The 23,438-nt window shown below is 30.8% G+C and overlaps 1 protein-coding gene across 1 annotated transcript in view; it reads right to left on the reverse strand.

Annotated features, from left to right (window-relative positions):
- EYS (EGF-like photoreceptor maintenance factor) overlaps positions 1–23,438 on the reverse strand; it is a 1,911,700-nt gene that overhangs the window by 1,714,965 nt on the left and 173,297 nt on the right. The window contains exons 7-8 of the mRNA XM_035296026.3: positions 20,865–21,004; positions 10,292–10,458 (exon numbers count right to left, since the gene is read on the reverse strand). Of these exons, the coding sequence (XP_035151917.3) occupies positions 10,292–10,458; positions 20,865–21,004 (307 nt within the window). The remainder of the gene's footprint in view (positions 1–10,291; positions 10,459–20,864; positions 21,005–23,438) is intronic.

The raw sequence follows: 23,438 nt of genomic DNA on the forward strand, positions 1-23,438 counted from the left end.
TTTATAGCTGAAAGGGGTAGTATGCACTTAATTTTATAGAACATTTTTGCTTTTCTGGCAGTTATTAATCCCTTTATTTTTTGTTTTGTTTACTTATTCTAAGCACCCAGTCATAATTACTTCCCCATGTCCCTCAATATGCAAAATACATTGGATATTCTCTCAGCCTCAGTCTTTTTGTCCTCAGAAATGCCTCTCCTGAATGGGTAGATCTGCAGGCTCACTGCACAGTGTCTTCTGGGATGACTCTTCACGTTTGTCCTGGGAAGCTTTACCTCCTATCTTCTGGTTTGGATCCTGAGTTTCCTAACTCCTAATCTTTTTCCTTACTTGACTTCCTATTTTAAGTGAAGTATATTATTTTTAGGTTAGACCTCTTGAAAACTAAAACTGTCCACACACTGTAGATTTGAAAATAGCTTTTTTCTACCTTTCTCTTACTACTCTGAGGGCAGTAATCTTAAGTTTTGGGTTTTTTTTTTTTTTTCAGATGTTAAACATGCTCCTCATCTTTGTATTTCCTCTGAATTTCTACTGACCTTCCAATCACCAACTGTCTTTGGTCTCTGGCAGGGAAATTAGAGGATTCTTAGCATATATGATTATGCTTGACTCTCCACTCATATTGAAAAATAAATCACCAAAAAATATGGTTTGAAATTCCATGTATTCACTGTGAGTGGTTTTCTAGTGACTAACTTTATTGGACTGTGATCAAGCAGAGACCTGGTGGATTTGTCTGAGAACTCTCTGTCTCAGAGTCAGTATTCTTTTTTCTAGAGCCAGTCAGTGGAAGTGGCCTGGTCACTCACACTTTAGAGCAGAATAGGAAAAAAGACCTTGTTCGCTTTGTTTTGTGAGTAGCCTTTTACTTAATTTCTCCTCTGTAGTACTGCACCATATGCCTGGACTCTTTGTTGCTCAAGAATGGAACGGGCTGTTCGGTTCTTATCACACAAAATAGAAGTGAGAATTCAGGAGTTTAACAGCTCGTAAAGCTTTCAACCAATTCTTTGATTTCAGGCTCACCATGATCCCGCCCTCAGGAATGACTGATGAGTACAATGCCTGTCTTTTGAGTGTTCAGCTTTTGTTTAATGGCTTCCCCTCTGCTACCAACTTAGTTTGGTGGTTCTATTCGGTGGAGTAATCCACTTATTTATTCTTTTGTTTCCTCTCCCTTGCTCTTTGTTCCCTTTGAATTTTAATGGGTTTTGGAAAAAATAAAAACCCATGTACTACAATGTCCATATTTAACAGGAGTACCTAGAAATTATCTTTAAATTAAAATGATATCACTTTGTCTAATTTACTGTAAATATTTTTTCTAGATGCTTGAATGTCTTTGGAATTTATGGCTTTATAAATTTTGCATTTTTATATAACACCTGTTTCTGTTTTTCCTTTAATTGCTTCTCAATCTTGTGTTTGTTTAAAAAAGCCTCCCCATTTTAAGATGTGCAAATATTCACTCGCATACTTTTCTAGTGATAGTTTTATTTAATAAATAATTTATTAAATTGTTAAATGATGTAATTTCTTTTCTACCATTGATTGGAAATGCTATTTATATTAAATTAATTCAGATAGATAAGTATATATTTATATATAAGTTACACATATGAATATGACTCATATACATGAGTCATAGACTCCCTTAGTACAAGGTGTTTGATTTAACACCCCAGAACATATTTTAATACCTTGTTTTAATATATTTTCTCACTCTTATAGATTTTCTCTTTCTTTCAACTTTTATCCTTTATATATACACATAGTAAAATAAAAGTTTTATTTCTGTTTTATGTGAGACCATATAGAATTTATATATGAATTTAGAGTTACTAAAGCATTGAAACTTTTTATCCAAGAACATGCTATGCAATTGAAAGCATTTAATTATCTGTCTTAAATCCTTCATTATAGTTTTAAGATTTTCTTTGGTTATACATTTATAACACTTTATTGCTAGGTATTTTATCTTTTGGGAGACTACTGTAAGATATTTTTCTTCATTTTATTCTCTAAATGACATTTATTTCTTATCCAAAATCTATACATTTCTTATGTTGATTTATGTTGATTTTTCAGTAGAACACAGTAAAAAATTATTTTATTTCTAATAGGTTATTTAAATCAATTATTTTATTTTACTAGATTTCTAATCTTATCATCTATAAACCACAATAATTCTGTTTCTTCCTATTCAGTTTATACCTCCTCATTTTTTGACTTCTTCATATACTTAAGTACATTCAGGAGCCTAAATTAATAGCAGGCATTATTGATTGTAATGCAAAATGCATTTAGTACATCAACATAAAGCTAAATAAAAACTACTTTTTATCTGATGTAACACTTTCTCTCTTAAATTCCACCTTGATATAGCAAGTCTGTAGTTCCAGCCTTGTTATCATTAGGATCTCTCCACTAAGTTTATCTATTATATATTTTTTAATCCTTCTAAGTCAAATTGTAATAATGAACCTCTTAAACAGCCTAGTCACTTTTAGTTTGATTTTTGAGGTAATTTAATAGATGTTAATAACCAATATATCTTTTACGTGTTTATAATACTTTTGTTTTCTGTTTTGAAATGTGAATTGTGTTTTATTTCTTTATTTTTTGAATTGGATTGTGATATGATTTATTTCTCATAATTTTGAAATATTTGTCTGTTTTTGATCGTCTATTAGTTATACTTTTAAAGGTGTATGATCTACTTAACCTTTTACTTCCAGAAACAGATACTCTAAAATCAATCAGACCAATAATTTCTGTTAATAGTACATTTCTGGTTTTCATAGCACACTCTTTACTTCATGTAATAGAATTCATAATGTATCCTACCTGCAAACCTAATATTAAAATTAACCAAGATAATTCCCTAACTCTAATGTAAAAGTATAAAAGACTACTAACTTGTAAGACCACTATTTCTATACAAAAATACTAAAGAATAACTGAGCTAGAAAATCCATTGAAGTGGTTAGCTGTTTGCACCCATGCACAGCATTACTGTGGGTTTGGCAGCCATAAATAAGGACTGATAATAGTCACTTTCTATTAGACACTCAAGTAGGATGATGTATTTTTTTCAATATGGTTAAATTCTAAGAAATTTCTGAATGAAAAATAATATTTATTTCTTTAACATAAAATATTTATTCCTGATATATTCAATGATTATTAAAATTGTATAAAACTATTTTGTGCAAACGTGTGATATAAAAATTAGACCTAGGCTTAGATATTTATATATAGGTTTTATATGCACATTAACATATGACACGACTTTTAGAAATTCTGCAATCCATAAAAAACTCTTTCTTTGCCTGAACTGTTCTGTGCATTGAAAGATTTATAACATCATCATTCACTACCTACGTGCTAAATGTCAACTGTTCCAGCTAATTATTCTGAATATGGACAACGACTCTAGAAATTGCCAAGATGCCCCCAGAAAACAAAACAGTCCCTCTGAAAATCACTGAGCTAAAATAAATTTACCCAATTTACAAAAGCACTCTTCACTTTTCACCCAACTGTGTACTGGTATGTCAAGCATTTTGACATCATAATTAATAAATTCAAATAAATGGTAATATATATGTGCACATTGGTACTCAGTAATAACATTAATGGCTATCAGATTGAAAGCTTTGCAGTAAGAAACACATCAATTTTGATGGAAATTGTAGTAACCTACACATAATATTAACTTAAAAATATTCTGTAAATTTAAAGACATTTCTTGAAAAATTTAATTGGGCTAAAATATATTATGAACGTATTGCTAACTACATTATTAAATATATAAATTGGCCGGGCGTGGTGGCTCAGGCCTGTAATCCCAGCATTTTGGGAGGCCGAGGCAGTTGGATCACAAGGTCAAGAGATCGAGACCATCCTGGTCAACATGGTGAAACCCTGTGTCTACTAAAAATATAAAAAAATTAGCTGGGCATGGTGGCGTGTGCCTGTAATCCCAGCTACTCGGGAGGCTGAGGCAGGAGAATTGCCTGAACCCAGGAGGTGGAAATTGCGGTGAGCCGAGATCGCGCCATAGCACTCCAGCCTGGGTAACCAGCAAAACTCCGTCTCAAAAATAAATAAATAAATAAAAAATTTAAAATACAGTTAAATTTGAAATAAGTGAATAATATGATATAAAGAACAAAGCAGAAGCCTACTAGGTAAAAATCTACAAGTTGAAAATATGATCTAATGTTAAAATATTATAATTATTAGTTTTTAATCATTTATATTTTCAATGAAAAATATTTTCTAGAAATAGAAAAAACTTAAATAAATTTCTTTACTTATTATCCTGAGTCCTAAAGTTATGACCCAAGTGACTGATAGACTGTGGATGCTTCATTAATATTTCTTTAATATTGTCAACGAATGCATTTTAAACTTGAATAAGCTATGCTCAAGACAAATGTCATCTTTTTAAAAATTCTGCCTAAATGGCTGCATGAAGTTCCAAGTGTTAGAAGAGAATTTGAAAAGCAATGTGAAAAGGTTACACTTATAAAAACTATTTAAATATAAATTAAAATAAAAATCTGGTTCAGGGAGTTCAAAATTATATGACATGCATAAACATTTTATTGTTTGAGATATGAAATTAAAGTATAAAAAGTTATGAAACCTGAAGCTATAAAATAATGAAACTTTTATTTTAAATATATAACATATTTGGGAAAAACATATGAGAGACAATTGTGCATACATGAGCCCAATTTCAACCCATATGAGATTGGACACTTTATTATCCAAAGTGCTGCATTTAATGCAGTTTATCATAGTAATTTTGGTTTGTGTATAGATAATACAATGATATGTACTCTAGAATTACTTAAGTGTATGAGTTCTATATCATTGTGCTATAAGGATTTAAGAAGTAAGGTTATTTGTATTTCCATGGCATAATAGAGAAAATATATCAGTGCCTGTAAGTGCCTTAGACAAAAAGATGTAGACACCTGATCTAGTGGTATCAAGACTGGCCCAAATCCAAAAATATATTCAATATGGCAATTTCATATGGAGTTTTATATCCTTTTTGTTTTGTAGAAAAGGTAAACACATCAAACTTTTACTTGAAGGCAGAAGTTTGCCTAGTGTAGCCAAAATAAATAAATAAACCTAAAACAAAATATTCAACTTGTTAATAAAATCACTGACATTATGGCAGAAATTACAATAGTCTTAGAATAAATCACTATTAGAGTTCTTGGATCAGAAATAATTTAAGAAAATCCTGATCAAATTATACCATATTTTTGTGGCAAATTCACATAAAGCTCTATTTATACAAACCTCCTGACTATACAGAAATAGTTTTTGAAACTACACCTGATATTCTTGTGGTCTTCTAGATTTTACACTTTGAAATAGAACTCTTGCTTATAACTGAAAATTGTTTGGTTATATTTAGCATTACACAGAAAATGTGAATATCCTAAAATAGCTTGTACAGGAAACAGGTTTAATTTAAAACTTCCAGAAAGAAAGCCAGAAGACACATTGCTATAATCAAGCAACTTATATGTTCGGAAAGTGAAGAAAAAAATTACTTTAGTACTTTAAAAATGTGTTCACTTTCTAAATTAAATAGAACAACCATGAGATGTGCTCTGAAGAGTACATAATCTTACTTATGTGTTAGTACATTACCTGGGACAGTATCATGTCTCACTGTCATGACATTTCAACAATATCTTACGATTAGAGAATACTCAATAGATAATCAATATACAAATAAATATATTTAATTACGTTATAATATTTCTGGTGGCAAGTAGGGATTGGTGACCTAGACATAAATTTGAGGCTTCAAAAAGAGGTGGGAGTCATGAACACCTCAAAGTCTGAGCCTGGTACTAAGAAATTATTATGCCATACTTAGCAAATCTTTCCTGGTCTTAAGTAACAATATGGCTGGTGCAATATTTTTTTTTTAAATTTTTGGCTCATTAAACATTTTAGAAATCCCCAGAAAATTTTTTGAACATTTCAGGGAAAAAATAGTATTGTGCAGACCTGTGCGAAATACATCATTTATATTTTGAATTTTAATCTGCACCCATTTAAAATATACTTTAAAAGAAAAATGTTTATACATTGTTCATTAACTTTGTGTCTGTTAACATCATCACCATCATTAGTGTTGATATTTGTAATACTGTCATTATTTTGCTTTATAAATTGTGTTTAATTGGAAAATTTATTCATCCCCAAAACACAAAGATATTTTTCTACATTTCTTTCATTTATAGCATCATTTTACCTTTACTTTTAGATCCCTATACATATTTAGAGTCTTCTTATATAATGTTTAAGGTTATAATCCAGTTTCATTTAGGGTCTTAAAATAAGCCATGTCCTCAATACCATTTACTAAAGAATGCTGTATGTTCAATTGAAATTATAGCCAAATTTCTTATATATCAGGATCCCACATATATACTTGTATTTTTGTCACAGCTCTCTGTTGACCCATTATTTTTTTTCCTTTAAAGGCATGGTTTTGTAGTCTGTCATAATATATAGTTCATGAAGTCCCACCCCATTAGTTTTCATTTTCAAAGATGACCTAATAATTTATAAAACATTATTCATAAATATATACATATATAGTTTCTAAAATAACCTACAATATTTTTTATTGCATTAAATGTGTGAATCAATTTGGGAAGAATTAATATCTTAGCCAATTTAAGGCCTAATATTTAAGTTTTTGCATTATATTTTCATTTATTTAGAGTATATATAATTTTTTCTTTTCACTGAGCTTAGTGGTATGTAAAGGGTCTTTTTAACAGAGAATTAGAGCATCTTTTGTTAATTCTAAGATTTTGCATATCTTTTGACATTATAACAGGTGGTATCATATATATAATTTCTAGATATTGTAACTGATATAGAGAAACTTAATTTAATATAAAATACTTGTATCTGCAAAATTTTCTAAGCTCCATTGTTAGTATTAATTATAAAACAGTATCAAGAACTCATTAAAGTGTTGCTAATTTCAATTGCAAAAATGCCAAGATTCTCTAGATGTCAAAAAATGATGACAAACAAAAAAGAATTACAAAATCAGAAAAAAATGAACTTATATCACAAAACAAAGGGTAATTTTCTTAATAAATAAAAATGTTTCATTAAACAAGTATTCTGGAGCACTACATGTTGCTTATGTGACTTTCTTCTTTTCCTTATCAAAATACTTCCAATGTTCATCTATATTAAAGCATGTAACAGTAATTCATTTTTGATTACTGCTGAATAACATTTTATTGTATGAATATAACAAATTGTATCTATTCCTTCATCAGTTGATGGACATTTAGGTTATTTCAGCTTTTTTAATCTTTCACAATTGTGCAAACATTCACATACAAATTTTGTATGAATATATGTGTTCATTTTTTTTGAGTATATACTACAAGTAGAATTGCTGGGTCAAATGGAAAATCTGTTATTAGACTACACAAGTAGGTGTAAAGTGTTATCTCATGGTTTTGGTTTGCAATTCCAATCTTTCAGTCTTTCAACAATAAGTATAATGTTAGTAAAGTTTCTTCGTTCTTCTTATTTTTTTAAATGTCTCTTATCAGATTGTGGAAGTTCCCTTGTATTCTTCATTTGTTGAGTGCTTTTGTCAAAAAGAGTTGTACAATTCTGCAACATGCTTTTTTTCCTGCATCTATTTACATTATTATGTATTTTCTTTTTTATTTATTCTGTTAATACAGTAAATTACATTAGTTGCTTTTAAGATATTAAATTAACCTTATATTCTTATAATAAATCTCATTTGGTTATGCTATATAAACCTTTCCATATGTTGCTGAACTTGGTGTAATATCATTGTGTTGAGGGTTCTTGTGTTTAAATTGAAAACATATATTTGCCTATAGTTTTCTTGTGATTTGTCAGGTTGTAGTATTGTTGTAATATTGGCCTCATAAAATGAGTTGGGAAATGTTCCCTGCTCTTCTATTTTTGAAAGAGGTGGTGAATAACTACTCTTAATTTTGCTTTATATATTTGTTACAATGCCCCAGTGAAGTCATCTAGGCTTGGGCATTCCATAGTGTTAATTTTTGTTAGTTTGTTTAATTACTGGATTCAATATTTTCACTTGTTATAGGTTAGATTTTCTATTTCTTCTTGAATCAATTGCAGTAGTTTGTATTTTTCTATTTCCCATTTTACTGAAGTTAACTAAACTTTAAAATTTAGGTGTAAAGCATTATATTTTTTTATTTCTATAATTTCAGTACTGTTTTATCTCTTATGCCTGATTTTAGTATATTTATTTTGTTAACATTTAAAATGAACTTTTATTTTTTTGATAGTCTTTATTATTTATCTGTATTTTATTTTATTAATTCTACTCTTAGTTTATGATTTCCTTCTTTCTACTTACATTATTTAGGTTTAGTTTTCTCTCTTTTCCATTGTGTTGAGGTGGAAGTTTAGGCTACTGAGGTATTTACAGCTACAAATTTTATTCCAAGCACTGTATCACTCACATCCCATGAGTTTTGGTATCCATTTTCAATATCTCAAAGTCTTTCCTAATTACTCTTTCAATTTTATTTTGATCCATTTTTAAATATAAATTGTGTTATTTAAATTCCATATAATTGTAAGTTTACCAAGTTACTTACTTTTTCTGATGTTTAATCTCATTCAATTTTCATCAGATAATGTTCATTTTATTATTTCAATTTTTGAAATAAATTACAGCTCCTTTAATAGCATAGCATAGCATATGGTCTATCCTGGTAAATGTGCCATGTACATTTAAGAAGGTTTTTCTGTTCTTGTTGGGTAATGTGTTTTATAGCTATCTGCTACTCCTAGATGATCTATAATGTTGTTTAAATCTTCTACACCTTAGTTGACTTACAACCAAGTATTACATCTGCTATTGAAAGTAGGTTATTAGAGTCTCTAAGTCTCATTGTTGAATTGACTATTTCTCCCTTAAATTACTTTTCTTAGCTTCATTATTTTGAGGCTATGTTGTTAGTTGTGTATACACACATACACATACATATACATATACATATACATATACATATACATATACATATACATATACATATACATGCACACATATATGTTTGTAATCACTACCTTTTCTGAACATTTTGACTTTTTTATAATTATAAAATATCCATATTTTTCTCTAGTAACTATTTCACTTTTTATACCTATTTTTTCCTGTTAGTATAGGTTCTCCAGTTTTCTTCTTGTTACAGTTTGAATTATGTATTTTTTATTGCTTTTTTTCAGCTTATTTGTATCTTTGAATCTAAAGTGTCTCCCATAAACCATATATATACATATACACAGAATCAGAAAACAGCCGCTCTAAAAATCCCTATCTTTTGATTGAATTTCTCGTCACTTAATTTAAATATTTTTGAAACATTTAAAATTATGCCTGTCATTTTACTATTTGTTTTCTACGTGTCTCATATATCTTTTGTACCTCTATTTTTCTCTATATTTGAATTATTCTAATACGATTTTCTTTCATACTAAGTAAATATTACTCCAGGGCAATATTTCATTTTATTGTATTTATTTTTTCAGACTCTGTTGCCCAGTCTGGAGTGCAGTGGCACAATCATAGCTTATTGCAGCTTCTAACTCTTGGGCTCAAGAAATACTTCTTCCTCTGCTTCCCAAGTAGCAGGTCTACAGATGTGAACAACCATGTCTGACCGATTTTTTAAACTTTTTGTAGAGTCAGATTATCACTGTGTTTCCCAGGCTGGTCTCAAACTCCTGGTCTCAAGCTATTCTCCTGCCCTGGCCTCCCAAAACCTTGAGGTTACAGACTTGAGTGACTGTGCCTGGCCCTGAGGGCAACATTTTAATTTTGTTAATGCTATTTTTACTATATTATATAAACGTTTTTTTTTTTTAGTAGTTGCTCTGGAGCTAATCATACATACCTTAATTTAGCAGAATTTATCACAAATTTATGCTAACAATTTTAGAATGATAAAGAAAAGTTATTTCTATACAGATCTATTCCTTCTTCCTTTTTTAAATTGTGCTAACATTGTTATACATAACATGTATTATGTAACATAACATATAATAACCATATATGTATATGTAAGTGTTTGGTGTGGAAATTACAATCATTTTAATAAAAAAAGATTGTTACAATTAAACAGTTCAATTATGACTTATCAATGTAATTATAACTTTTTGATAGGTAATGTTACATGCTCAAATGATGCATAAATACCTGGGTCTATTAATTTCATCTTTACAAATAGCTTCATGTTGATACTCATTTTCTTGATCATCAGTTGTATTTTCCAGATACAGCTTGTCAGCCCATCTGAGAAAACATAGACACTGATATTCTTGACTGTCTTCTTTACGGAAAGAACTGCATCCATTTGCACAAATCTATAACAAAAAAGAAATAAAAATGTTAAAAAATTCCCATTACATACTACAATATTACAATTGTGATCTGAGAGACCACAATAGATGTCCCTCTGTCTACTAAGACGAAACCTAGGGTTAAGGAAACAAATGTTAACTATGGGCCAATGGTTCAGAGCTTGGCTGGTACAGCAATTCCCTAAATTTCTGGAGCTACATACAAGAAAAACCACACCTTTGCTAAACTCCCTAATAAGAGCTATCAGTCAAACTGTCATTTCCTTCCTAACTTTGATTTACAACCAAGGCCACCATAACTCTTATCAGACAAAATCACCTTACAAACACTCTTTTCTGATAAGCAATTGTAGTCCTCAAGCCAATTGCAGCCAGTTTATAAAGACAGAGCACAAACTGTCTTTGCATCCTGTAGTTCACTTTTTGATGTAAAATGCCAAATTCTACCTAATTTCAATGCTAAAGCCTGCTTCAAAGAGAATATGGGATGTATGTTACATATATGTTTACTCATTGAGCATGTGCTTGACTCCCACTCATAAATGCATATTGCTTTCTCCCCAGACTTGCTAAATATGTATGACTCTTGTGTAACACAGACCCCGTCAGGCACAAAAATCACCCTGCCCTTCACCACTTCTAAGAAAGCACCTTTCATCCACATCAGAGATGAATTGTTCCCAGTTACATTATTTAGCTTTGTTTCTGCACCCAAACCTCATGTTGAATTGTGATCCTGAGTGTTGGAGGTGGGGCCTGGTGGGAGGTAATTAGATCATGAAAGCAGTTTCACCCTTGCTGTTATCCAAATACTGACTGAGTTCTCCTGAGATCTGATTGTTAAAAAGTATGCAGCATCTCTTCCTTAATTCTCTCTCCTGCTGTCATGTGAAGACCATGCTCACTTCCCCTTCACTTTCCGCCATGATTGTAAGTTTTCTGAGGCCTCCTAGCCATGCCTCCTGTACAGCCTGTGGAACTGTGTGTCAATTAAACCTCTTTTCTTTATAAATCACCCCATCTCAGGTAGTTCTTCATAGCAGTGTAAGAATGAACTAACACACCCAGTTAGCAAATTGATATCACAAATAAACCCTTCTTTCTACCATTTAGTCTTCTGGGTAGTCTTTTGGATGACACAATCATTTCAAGGATTTCAAGCTTTCATTTATGTGTTGAAATAATGTGTTCCTTTAGCAAAGGTTAAAAAAATCAGTTTTGATTTATATCAAAATCATTTTCAATAGTCAAACTGTTTACACAAATTGTGACAGAAATATATATATGTGCATATTTATGTATATATATGTACTGAATATATATACATCTATTAGACAATTTAAAAATTCATTGTATTTTAATCAAATTTTTATAGACATTGTTTAAATGTTAACTGATCTGATGAAAATAGCATTGTATTGATAGATCCATGGAAAAATCTAATTTTGGTTTTGCTAAATAGTTTTTCTCCTTCAGTGGTTTACTTGGTTTCTTCTTTGAACTGACAGTAAAACTTTACTAATTCTCTTATTAAAAGTTAATCAAACAATATATTTTACATACGTTTAATATTTTCATGATGTCATGATGCTATGTTTTATCAACAATTGTATTTATATTTTTTAACAGCTTTGGAAGTCTTTCACAGATATGCCCAGTGGATTTATCTGATGGTTAGGTAAACTGTCGGAGAGAAGTACACTTCTTATGGAGTGTTAAACACAAGTATATATTTATATTTTTACATATACATATATTCCTAATTCCTAGAGGTAAATTCAAATAACAATGAAACTTTACTATCTTTAAAAAATTCTCTGCATATTTTCATATATTTTTTTGGTTTTGGTTCTTGGCCAACAAGTTATTTTCCATCTGTAGCAACAATGATTAGGAATTTTTGTTTCATGGTCTGACCCTTTAGTGATATCTAAATAGACCAATGGTTCATAGAGATTTACTTTCTATTGAATAAGAATCAAATGAGAATCGGTCTTTTCACTTTCTACATAGAGTTCAAAACAAGTAAGAAAGTCAAATCTATTAGGAAGGAGAATAGTTCTTTGACATGGACAGATAATCAAGTGTTATTTATCCTTGTCCCAAGTCTAAAATATTACAACTGAAGCTGTAAGTTTTCTCTGTGTCTATATGTCTACATGTTTGTGACTCAGAGAGGCCTTTATTTCTGTTTGAGTATGTAATGATTTTCTATAGTCGCAGGATATTAGTTGTAAAGTTTTTTTTTCAATTAAAAGAGCACTATTATAATAGGCTTACAAACTTAACACTCATATACGAAGCAAAAAAATTAGCATTTTATGACAATGCTTTCTTATTCTATCTTTATATATATCTATAGGTAGTTTGCCTTCCTGAGATTTGAGACTATATTGAACATTATAACTTACTGTGTATTTCTTTTACAAATGAGATTATTCTCTTTTGTTACCTCAGAAAAATTACCAAGGTTAGAAAGTTGACTTGGCTACAAAACTGTATTTTCTAGCTTATAAGCCTTATTCAAAATTTGCTAATTTTTAAAATATTCTTTATGGAAAATGCATAATATATTATTTCTGTACCTTAAATATAATTAGAAAATACCAAACACCAAAACTTCAAATTCCCAGTATATTTTTAATTATTAGAAGTCTATATTATAAAATAATATATCATAAAATACTGAAAAAGCGGGAAAAAATGTTCGCAGTCTACCCATCTGACAAAGGGCTGATATCCAGAATTTACAAACAACTCAAGCAGATTTACAGGAAAAAAACAAACAAGCCCATTCAAAAGTGGGCAAAGGATATGAACAGATACTTTACGAAAGAAGACATATATGAGGCCAACAATCATATGAAAAAATGCTCATCGTCACTGGTCATCAGAGAGATGCAAATCAAAACCACATTGAGATACCATCTCACGCCAGTTAGAATGGTGATCATTAAAAAATCTGGAGACAACAGATGCTGGAGAGGATGTGGAGAAAAAGGAACACTTTTACACTGTTGGTGGGAGTGTAAATTAGTTCAACCATTGTGGAAGACAGTGTGGCGATTCCTCAAGGCCTTAGAAATAGAAATTCCATTTGACCCAGCAATCCCATTACTGGGTATATATCCAAAAGACTATAAATCGTTCTACTATAAGGACACATGTACACGAATGTTCATTGCAGCACTGTTTACAATAGCAAAGACCTGGAATCAACCCAAATGCCCATTGATAATAGACTGGATTGGAAAAATGTGGCACATATACACCATGGAATATTATGCAGCAATCAGAAATGATGAGTTCGTGTCGTTTGTAGGGACATGGATGAATCTGGAGAACATCATCCTCAGCAAACTGACACAAGAACAGAAAATGAAACACCGCATATTCTCACTCATAGGTGGGTGATGAAAAATGAGAACACATGGACACAGAAAGGGGAGTACTAAACACTGGGGTCTATTGGGGGGAAAAGGGGAGGGCCAGTGGGAGAGGGAGGTGGGGAGGGATAGCCTGGGGAGAAATGCCAAATGTGGGTGAAGGGGAGAAGAAAAGCAAAGCACACTGCCATGTGTGTACCTACGCAACTGTCTTGCATGCTCTGCTCATGTACCCCAAAACCTATAATCCAATAAAAAATTAAAAAAAAAAAAAATACTGAAAAAGCAATACTTTAACAAGGAATATTACTACAGAATTCTGAATAGGATAGACTTGTTTCATATAACTATATGCTTTTCCTTTCATTTTATTTTCAAAATAATTATTACTGGTATTTAAGAAAATCTGAAATAATTAAAAGTTGAATAATTAGCTTTCCTTTTGGCTATACCTCAAAACCACACAAGACTTTGTCTAAGGGGTCTGATATTAACACTTAAATTATATCTAACACTCTAGTTGAGACACTTTTATTAAATGGGAAAGGTGGTGAATTATTTTATACTGCAGTTATTTACTATATCTAAAAACTATTGCAAGTAATTTCTGGCCATAAAAAATAATTTGGGATTTCAACATGATTTTTCATCTGTTCAGATAGTCTAGACTTCTACTAGAATTCTGGCTTTCTATAATTAAATTTGTAGATACGAAGAAGTCTCCCACAAAAATTAGTAAGAAAGTAAATTATATCAGTAGACACGTAGTAGAAACTTGAATCTACCTTCTATATCAGAGAAAAGATTTCTCAACTTTGTATATATAGAGAATCAAAAATCTGCTTAAAGGAATATTAAAAAATTTATACAAAATACTCTATCAAACGTTAAATTGAACATTTTACACACTTTTGGACTGTATAGGGGTTGGCAACCCTAACCCCTGCATTATTCACAGGTCAATCGTATATCTATCATGCACATAAAATATATAATTAATTACTACGTTTTGCACAAAAACCCCAATATTACAAAATACACAAAAGTTAAATTTGAGGTTTTATTCTAGATATTTTAAAATGTTTACCTGAAGAAGGAATGTAATAAAATCATGATTCTGGACAGTGGAAGATCTTTTCCTCCCAAAGGAAATAGAAGTAACAAACTGCTCGGAATTTCCTTTTTGAGAATTAAGTACTAGTAATGTATATACATAACGATATTATTACCAAAAAGTTACTTCTTTTGTAGAGAAATTAACTACATGAAGGATATTTATAACATACTTACAGAAAATGTTCTGCATAGGTAAGTAAACAATGCTAGTTAAATAATGCTAGCTATCATTTCAGGGAATATCATGTAATTTTCTATAAATTATCTTGTCCTACCCATATTATATTAGTACATACGGTCATTGGCAAAGGACTCTGGGGAAAAACCTCTATAAAATCTAATATATGGCATTTATTTTGCCTCTTTTTGACCCTTGTTATTAAATAGATAAATAAAGTGACATCACAGGTGAAAACGACTTTTCTTAATCATGATATGTAGCAAGCTGGATCCTTAAAATAATACCTGTCAAGATAAAAATTGAGCCAAAGTTAAATAGGTAATTAAATTTTATTAAAGACTATTAAAATAGGGGAGAAAAACTAAACTCAATTTTTCAAAAACAGACAGCAGGAGGGATTTTAACTGCCAACTTAAACTAATAAAAAATGACAGCAGTCCTCACTTATTGTTGGTTTCACTTTCTATCCTTTCAGTTACCATGGTTTAAAAATATGTGACCATAGTTTAGTAAGTTATCTTGAAAAGAGAGACCATAGTCATATAACTTTTATTATAGTGCACTAATTGTTCTATATTATTTGTTGTTAATTTCTTATTATGCCTAATTTATAAATTAAACTTCATCATAGGTATACGTGTATAGGAAAAACTATAGTATATTCACAGTTTCAGGCACACATTAGGGTCTTGGAAAGTATCCCTGCAGTTAAAGGGGAGACTGTTGTACTGGAGGTCACTAGAGAAGAGTATGATCGATGGAATGTGTCAAGCAGATTCAATTATTATTGAGTTTGCAAAAAGTTTGTTCTGTGAGCAGGCCTTCTGTAAAGTAGACTGGGCAGTAAGAGTACTAATTTTTTTGATATTTACAGTTCAGAGACATGGTTCCATGGTCCTTGATAAAGACATCCCTGCATCCTTAAACTGGAAAGCAGCTGGAAGAAGATTTACATACATTTCCATAATTTACACCTGCAAAGTTTTTAAAGTACATGTTATAGGAATAAAGAAGTGTAGGGGCGTATAGACAAGAAGAAACCTGTCTGAAGTTTAGTCAATGTGCAGGAAAGAGGAAGGCTATTTTGACTATATATTTAGCTAATTAAAAGAGAACAGATTTTAAAAATCATATCTGGATGAATTAAAGTTTAAATTTATAGGGGATTAAGACCTAGTTATAAATTCTGAAATAAAATAAACTTAGTAAAAACCTTTCACATCCCAACTTTTAGTGCTCCATGATCTCTTCTACTTTGTTTGAAAAGCACCTTCCCTTCCCAGTAACTCATAATAATATATAATTTTGTAACATTTTGGTGACAGGGGTATAGAAAACAAGATAAACTCATTTATATTTATATGTTTCCCTTCCAGAAGCATTTGCATTTAAAAGAGCACCTCAGTCAGAGAAGGGACACATTTTAACACAAAGAAATAAAAGAACATTTTTGGAATTTCTGTCTTTGATAATGAAAACTAAAATAAACCTAATTTTTTGTCATATGTTTTAAAATACTGAGGAAAAGAAAGAATAACTTACTATTTACTCCGTGAAATACTTGCTTCTGAAATGTAAGACTATAAACCAACGAAAATAAGTTATTTACAAATATTAACAGTTTGCACATCAAGACTCAATTTAAAGATTCTCAGAATATTGTGCCATCAATACAAAGTTTTCATTCATAAACTCTAACCAATCCCCACTAGATACACTCTACAACTGACTCAAGGTTGTACACCAAATAAGTATCTTTCCGCAACGTCTCCCATCTGAGGCGCTAAGGGGCTGTGTTAAGAAAAATTGCCTGTGTTTCAAAGGCAGGAATTTCCCAGAGCCATACCTCCATCCACGCCCCCATCTGGGGACCAGAGGGGTTTCAAATGTAAAGTTCTTTGACTAACTTTCCCAGAGGCAGGCTAGGTAGAAATTCCAGGTGAGCTCTTTGTTTAAAAAGCCAGCAAATAGCTCTGGAAGGAGGGGGATCTGTTGTGGGCCCAAGCAACTAATCTGGGATCAGAGTCGAAGATCAATCACTCCAGAGGAAGTTTGAAAGAACTCCTCTCATTGGACAACAACATAAATGGGGGTGGGGGAATAACTTCAGGGTTAAAACTCCACTGCCCCCTTTCCTATATGGATTTCCCTCTCTGAGATCCCCTCCTACAACTTGGGAGCTGTCTTTCCCTCTCTACCTGTGCGGATATCCCCTTCGGATTCCCCCTAACCGGCAGCGTTGGAGCTCTCTCTCTTTTTCTCTTTCTGCCTAATAAATCACTTTCTGCTAAACTCTTTGGGTCCCATATTTACTTGAATGTTAAGCTCACCATGCTGCCAGGGCCCTTTCCTCATTGCTGGGGCAAGTGACCCCAAGAACCTGGGCACACCCGGTCCAGCAAAGGGAGGGGGCTGAGCCCCTGTCCTCCCGCCAGCTGATTACAGCACTACTAACTCTACAACTCTATACTAATGTGCTGTTTTCCCTTATTGAAATAAGTCTAAAATAATTAGTTTTTTTTTTTGATCAGCAGAATTGCTTGGTGGTCTTTTGGAGGATAAAAAGTGAACAAATCCAAAGTTTCACAAAGATACCACTGAAATTCCATCACTCTCAAGGATGGATAGCAACCAGTGCACCACTCTGAGACCACTGGATATTCTCTCCAACTGTGAAACTGCCTTAGGTACATTATCAAGTCTAAACTACAATTTTTATTAATCAACTTCACAAATGTTATGTTTCTTTTGTTTCTTAAGAATAAGAAAACATTTTTTAAGGAATCCTTTGACTATATAATTCAATTATACATAAATAGGAAAACTGTCCATTTTCATCACTTTTTTCAGGGGACTCTGTAAGAGGAAGTCAGCTGGGAGAGGAAACTACATCATAACTATATTATTCAAGTGATCTAAATAGGTGATGAATTCAGACCGTCACATCACTCTTGTGTTCCTTTGGGCAACATTTTTTATTGTCATATTTTTAAAAGTCTTGTAAACACTCTTAGTTGATTTGAAATTGATTGATCTTTGGAATGTGCTGGAGACATGACATTGTACAAACACTTGCTGACCTAAGTTTTCATGGGTATTTCTCAGCCTTTTATGCCTGGACAGCACACATTCATCCCTTCATATTGTAAGCCACGTACCTATCACTCTAATTGGTATAATTTCTCAAAGGACAATATGAAATTGCAGAGACCACCCTGGGGAAATTTTGACATGAACAAGATTGTTTATTTGACAGATACAATAGAACAAAAAGGAAAAAATCCTCATGAGGAGATTCTCTGTCCTGTATGTCTAATAGAGAGATTACTGTGTGTATTACACAAAACCTTCTCTTTCATTTTCATGCTTCTGGGATTAATAAGCACTAGATTTTTAATTATATTGCTCTGTGGAATTGTCAAGTATGTGAGTTGTTTAAATTATCTATAATGATTTGTTCTTGTGTGTGTGTGAAAATAGGTTCTTCTGTATTTAAGCATCTCCTACACTGTGCAGAAGGGAGATAGTCAATCTTAACAATCACAATTTTATGTCTACCTGAATCTTGATAAACTTTACGTATTCATGTTTCACATTTTTTCCTTTTCTTTTTTGCTTAGGAAAAATTTGAAATTAATTGATCATAAAAATTTTTTCTGTCATTATCACATATGGACATTCTAAGGACTATTTTTCAGATAGTCCACATTTACAATAAAAAGAAATGATTAACTTTGCTTTATTTATATGTTCTCTCTTGCCAAAACTTTAACAAATCAGGAAAAACATTCATGTGTATGGGTAATATTGTTACTCTTTTAGCTGAAAAGAAAACTGGACTCCACAAAGCTATGGCTTAATCCTAAAGTTTTGATTTTTCAAAATACATAAATACTAAAGTTTGCTTATTTATATTAGTATGTATGCCTTTATTTATTCTAAAGAGGTTTATTTAAAAATAACTCATGTAGTTTTTTAAATAAATGACACTTTAGATAAACTAGACTGGTTTAATTTAACTTTAAGAGATACATTCTATAATTATGTTCTCAAAGTATGATTACACAAATCCAATATTAATATAATTGAAATTTTAATAACAGATATAATTTAAAAGGGTTGAATCTTGTGAATTCTTTCTAATTTCATTATACTGATGTACTATAATGTTTTCTTGATTATACCACAAATTATAAAATCTTAACATGATGGTGTACATTTGAAATTTCTAAATATTTAGTCAATGTTAAGAATTTACACAGATGCTTAATAAAGTTAATAAAATTATTTTGGATACCTGAACAATTTCTAAATAAGAAAAATATAAAAATATAGTCTCTAAACATAGTTTTAAACTACACCTGTCCTTATAGAATGAAAATAAGGTGTACAAATGCAGTTGTGGGATATATATTTATGTTTATTTTACCTATGATAAAAGTGTTAAGGTTATTTAAAATGTACAATCATAAAATAATAAAATAGCTAAAATGATCTTGGATTGATATCTTTGCAATGGCTAATTTACTTAAAGTTAGTGATTAGTATTAAAAAATATTAGGATCTAGAAATATATAACAAAACAACAAATATGATTTGCTTGTTCCTAAGAAAGGTTTACAGTTACTGAAATATTAAGTGTATTATAACATATAATTATTTTAACTATACTGATAAAGCTAGATGTCTTAAAGATAAAGCTTTAATGTAATCTATATCACAGTGATGTACATGTGTTTGGCTAAATATATACATGTAAAAATGCATTATGCTTACTTCATATATTTATTACTTGTAAACATATTTCAAGATACATTTGAGGGCATACTTTCAGAGGTTGTGGTATTTGAAGTCTTTTTGCCTCTAGTTGTAATGCCTCTACATGGTGAATTTGAAGGAAATAGTGACTTGTATTAGTATTTACAAGGTCGACTCCATGTAAATGGATATATTCATAAAGAAAAGTGCTTATGAATCTATACTTAAATTTATACAAATCACAGAATTAAAATATGGCTTTTGTAAAATCACAAAATTAGATTGTATCAAGACATGATAGATTATAAATACTTTGTTAATTCTTTAACTTTTTGGAAAATTCCTGAATCATTTTTACAAAAAGTTCATAATTTGTTTAAAATTAAGATCCTTAAATATTTCTTAATTATTGTTACATATTAAACATATCATCTTAATTTGTATAAGATGGAGGTGAGGGGATAAAAAGAGAATCACTCTTTTATTCTTGCCATAGGCCTCACAATTTTTAGAAATGGAACTGCCTAGATATTAGAAATTATTTTCATTAAAAAATTTTTGTAACAATATTTTGCTGGTGTAAGAGATTGGAAATCTCTCAGAGACTTAAACATACACAAAAGACAATCGCATTTCATTATGATCTATAAACAAAAAGTGGCATAAACACAACTGTATTTGAGAGGTTTTAATCAGCCAGCAAATTATAACATTAATAAAATACAATAAGACTAGGAACAAAATGATTCTTCAAATTTTTTTACCTTCCCATATTATAAATATAAGAAGTAAAAATAAATTTCCAAGTAGACTGTTGGATACTTGTTTATGAAGTTATATTTGAACTACACAAACTATGTATTTTGAATATTGAAGAATCTGTAATCCAAACATTTCTAACTTTTTAAAAATCAGATAATTACAAGCTAAAGAGAAAAATGAGAAGCAACTAGATAAATTTACCTTACCTCTTTTGTGCCTTCACATGGGAACCAACATGAATTATTAATATCTTCAGGCATGTTCACATAGATTGCATCTTCAGTGCAGTTTGCAGCCAGAAAGAAATAGACATCAATAACCCTTTGGCACTTTTCACCTTCAGATTCTTTAAAAAAAAAAGATATGAAAAATTAAATAAACTCTTACAAACCTGAATTCACAATAAATTTTTAAAGACTGTGGTCAAAGTACTTGAAAATATAAATTTGGCAACATCTGCCACAAAATAAGTTCCTATATGTATATGATACTGAATTTGAAGGAGACCTCAAAGCCCAACTCTCATTTTAAACATGGACTGAGAAATACAGCATTACAACAAGAAGACACAGCTCCCAGGCCAATTCACTTTTAAAACTAATCAAATTTTGACTAAATTGCAATTAATAATTATAAGAAACTATGTTAAAACTGTAAAAAAAAATGTCCTATAACAAAAATAAAGGGAGAGATGCCAAAAGAAAGAAAAAGTGACCTATATTCAAGAGAATGTCACCTATATTCAAGAGGAAAACTAAAATTGTAAGGTCCAGACCTAGAATTATCAGACAAGGACAATTATTATGGTAAATTTGTTGAAAAATCTATATGAAAAGATGAATAAAATATATAGTAGACAGATAATTAGGGAATGAGAGATTTTGAAATTGTAGGAAAAACCAAACAAACAAAAAATGTAAATCTCAGAATTGTAGGAGAAATGAGTTAATTAAGCTGGGCTGAGAACCTGTTATTGGTCATTAATGGAGGTAATATAAGAACATAGGAGACCTGAACCAATCCTTTTATAAACATGACTACATCTCCTAGTAAACAAACAAACAATATTTATTAGAGGACAGTATTTATCTATAGAAACTTTTAGTAAAATATCTCTAGTTTAGGACTGCTTACAGTTAACAAATCTAAAATCTAGGGACTTGCAAGGCATCATTTCTTGAAAAATATCATGTAAGCTATTCATTTTACAACTGAATTGTAAATTAGAGATAATTCATAAACTGATATCTCCCTACCATGTGAATATCTCACCAAGAAATCTCACATATTACTGGAAAATCAAAAGGAGCTAGGAACTAAGCAGAAAATCCCAAAGCTCTTCAATCTTATGTATGTAATGTGACTTTTTACAATTTTAAGATTGTAGAAAATTATGGCTATATTAATAATAAAATAATCAATGGATGAGATTATCAGAAGATCAGATAGAAGAGAAGAAAATATAAGTAAATTTAATGATAGGTCAATACATTTTCTACCTTCAACATGCTGAGAGTAATTAACTCAAACAGGATTATGCTAGTGCCATGTAATTAACTGAAATGTGTTCCTCCCTCAGTTTTCTTCCTGCAAGTTTATATAGTATTAGAATGATTACGTTATTGAAAATTGGGAGAACTATAATAGAAGGCCACATATTTCAAGTATTTTTTGGTGGGAAGATTTTTAAAACTATTTTATTCAGTTATTTAAGAAACTGTAGGATTATTTAGAATTGAAATGTATGATTTGGTTAGTTTTGCCAACTAGTATTTTTCTAGAAATTTATCCATTTCATTTAAATTGTCCAATTTATTAGCATCAAGTTTTTTATAATGATATATCCGACTAAACATTTGGATTTAAACCTTAAATTTTTGTCTCTGTCACCCAAAGCCTCAAAAAAGAGATAATGTAGACAAATAAATAAAGCAAACATTTTAACCCATAAAAATAATTTAAAAATGATAAACTGACTAAATTAGAAGAAAGGCTACAGCCCAAACACAAATGAGAGGACATAATTATAAAAAATTTATTGGCCTAGCAGAAATTTTCAGATGCTCAGCGTTTGAAAAACTTCTTAGTACCAAATTCTGGTACTAAGGTGGGGTCTGGAAACAAGATTAGTTGACACTCAGAGCCTCTGTCCCGTCAGTTATCCAGACTATTATTCTAACCCCTCACTCACCTCCCTCAGCTCTACAAACAATTTCTGAGGTTTTTTTTTTTTCAGGAGTTTAATCTCAAGGGCTCCTGCCTTAAAGATACCAAGCTCCTTGAGGGTCCCCTAATAAAAGCCTAATTGCCAACCTGCAACCCTATCATAGAGCTCTAGTCATCAAGGTCCATCCTTGCATGGTCAGTTTCCAGTCAGCCTTCTTAGATCCTCACCATTAAATACAATCACCCCGCATTTGGCAGAAAGATTCCAAATAAAAAAGAACAAATAATCATAAACAGTATTTGCAGAAAACTGAGACACTATGCAAAACAGAAGAAAATTTAAACAAAGCTATAACACTTTTAGGGAGAGAAGCAAAACTATTTTATCCTTATTGGAAAAGAAACCCAGAATGTCAAAATGTGTACAATTTAAAAGATGAAAGCATGCCGTACATTATTACAGATATAGTCAAACAAATTAACAATTCAACACACATTTTGAGATATTCAGCTGGGAGAATGGTGCAGAAAATAAAGCAATATAAAAATAGGAGAGAGAAAAGAAATTATGAAAAAATGAGGATCAATTCAGGAGATGTGATATTCAATTTTTG

The sequence above is a fragment of the Callithrix jacchus genome, chromosome 4 (assembly GCF_049354715.1).
Source record: "Callithrix jacchus isolate 240 chromosome 4, calJac240_pri, whole genome shotgun sequence".
NCBI lineage: Eukaryota > Metazoa > Chordata > Mammalia > Primates > Cebidae > Callithrix > Callithrix jacchus.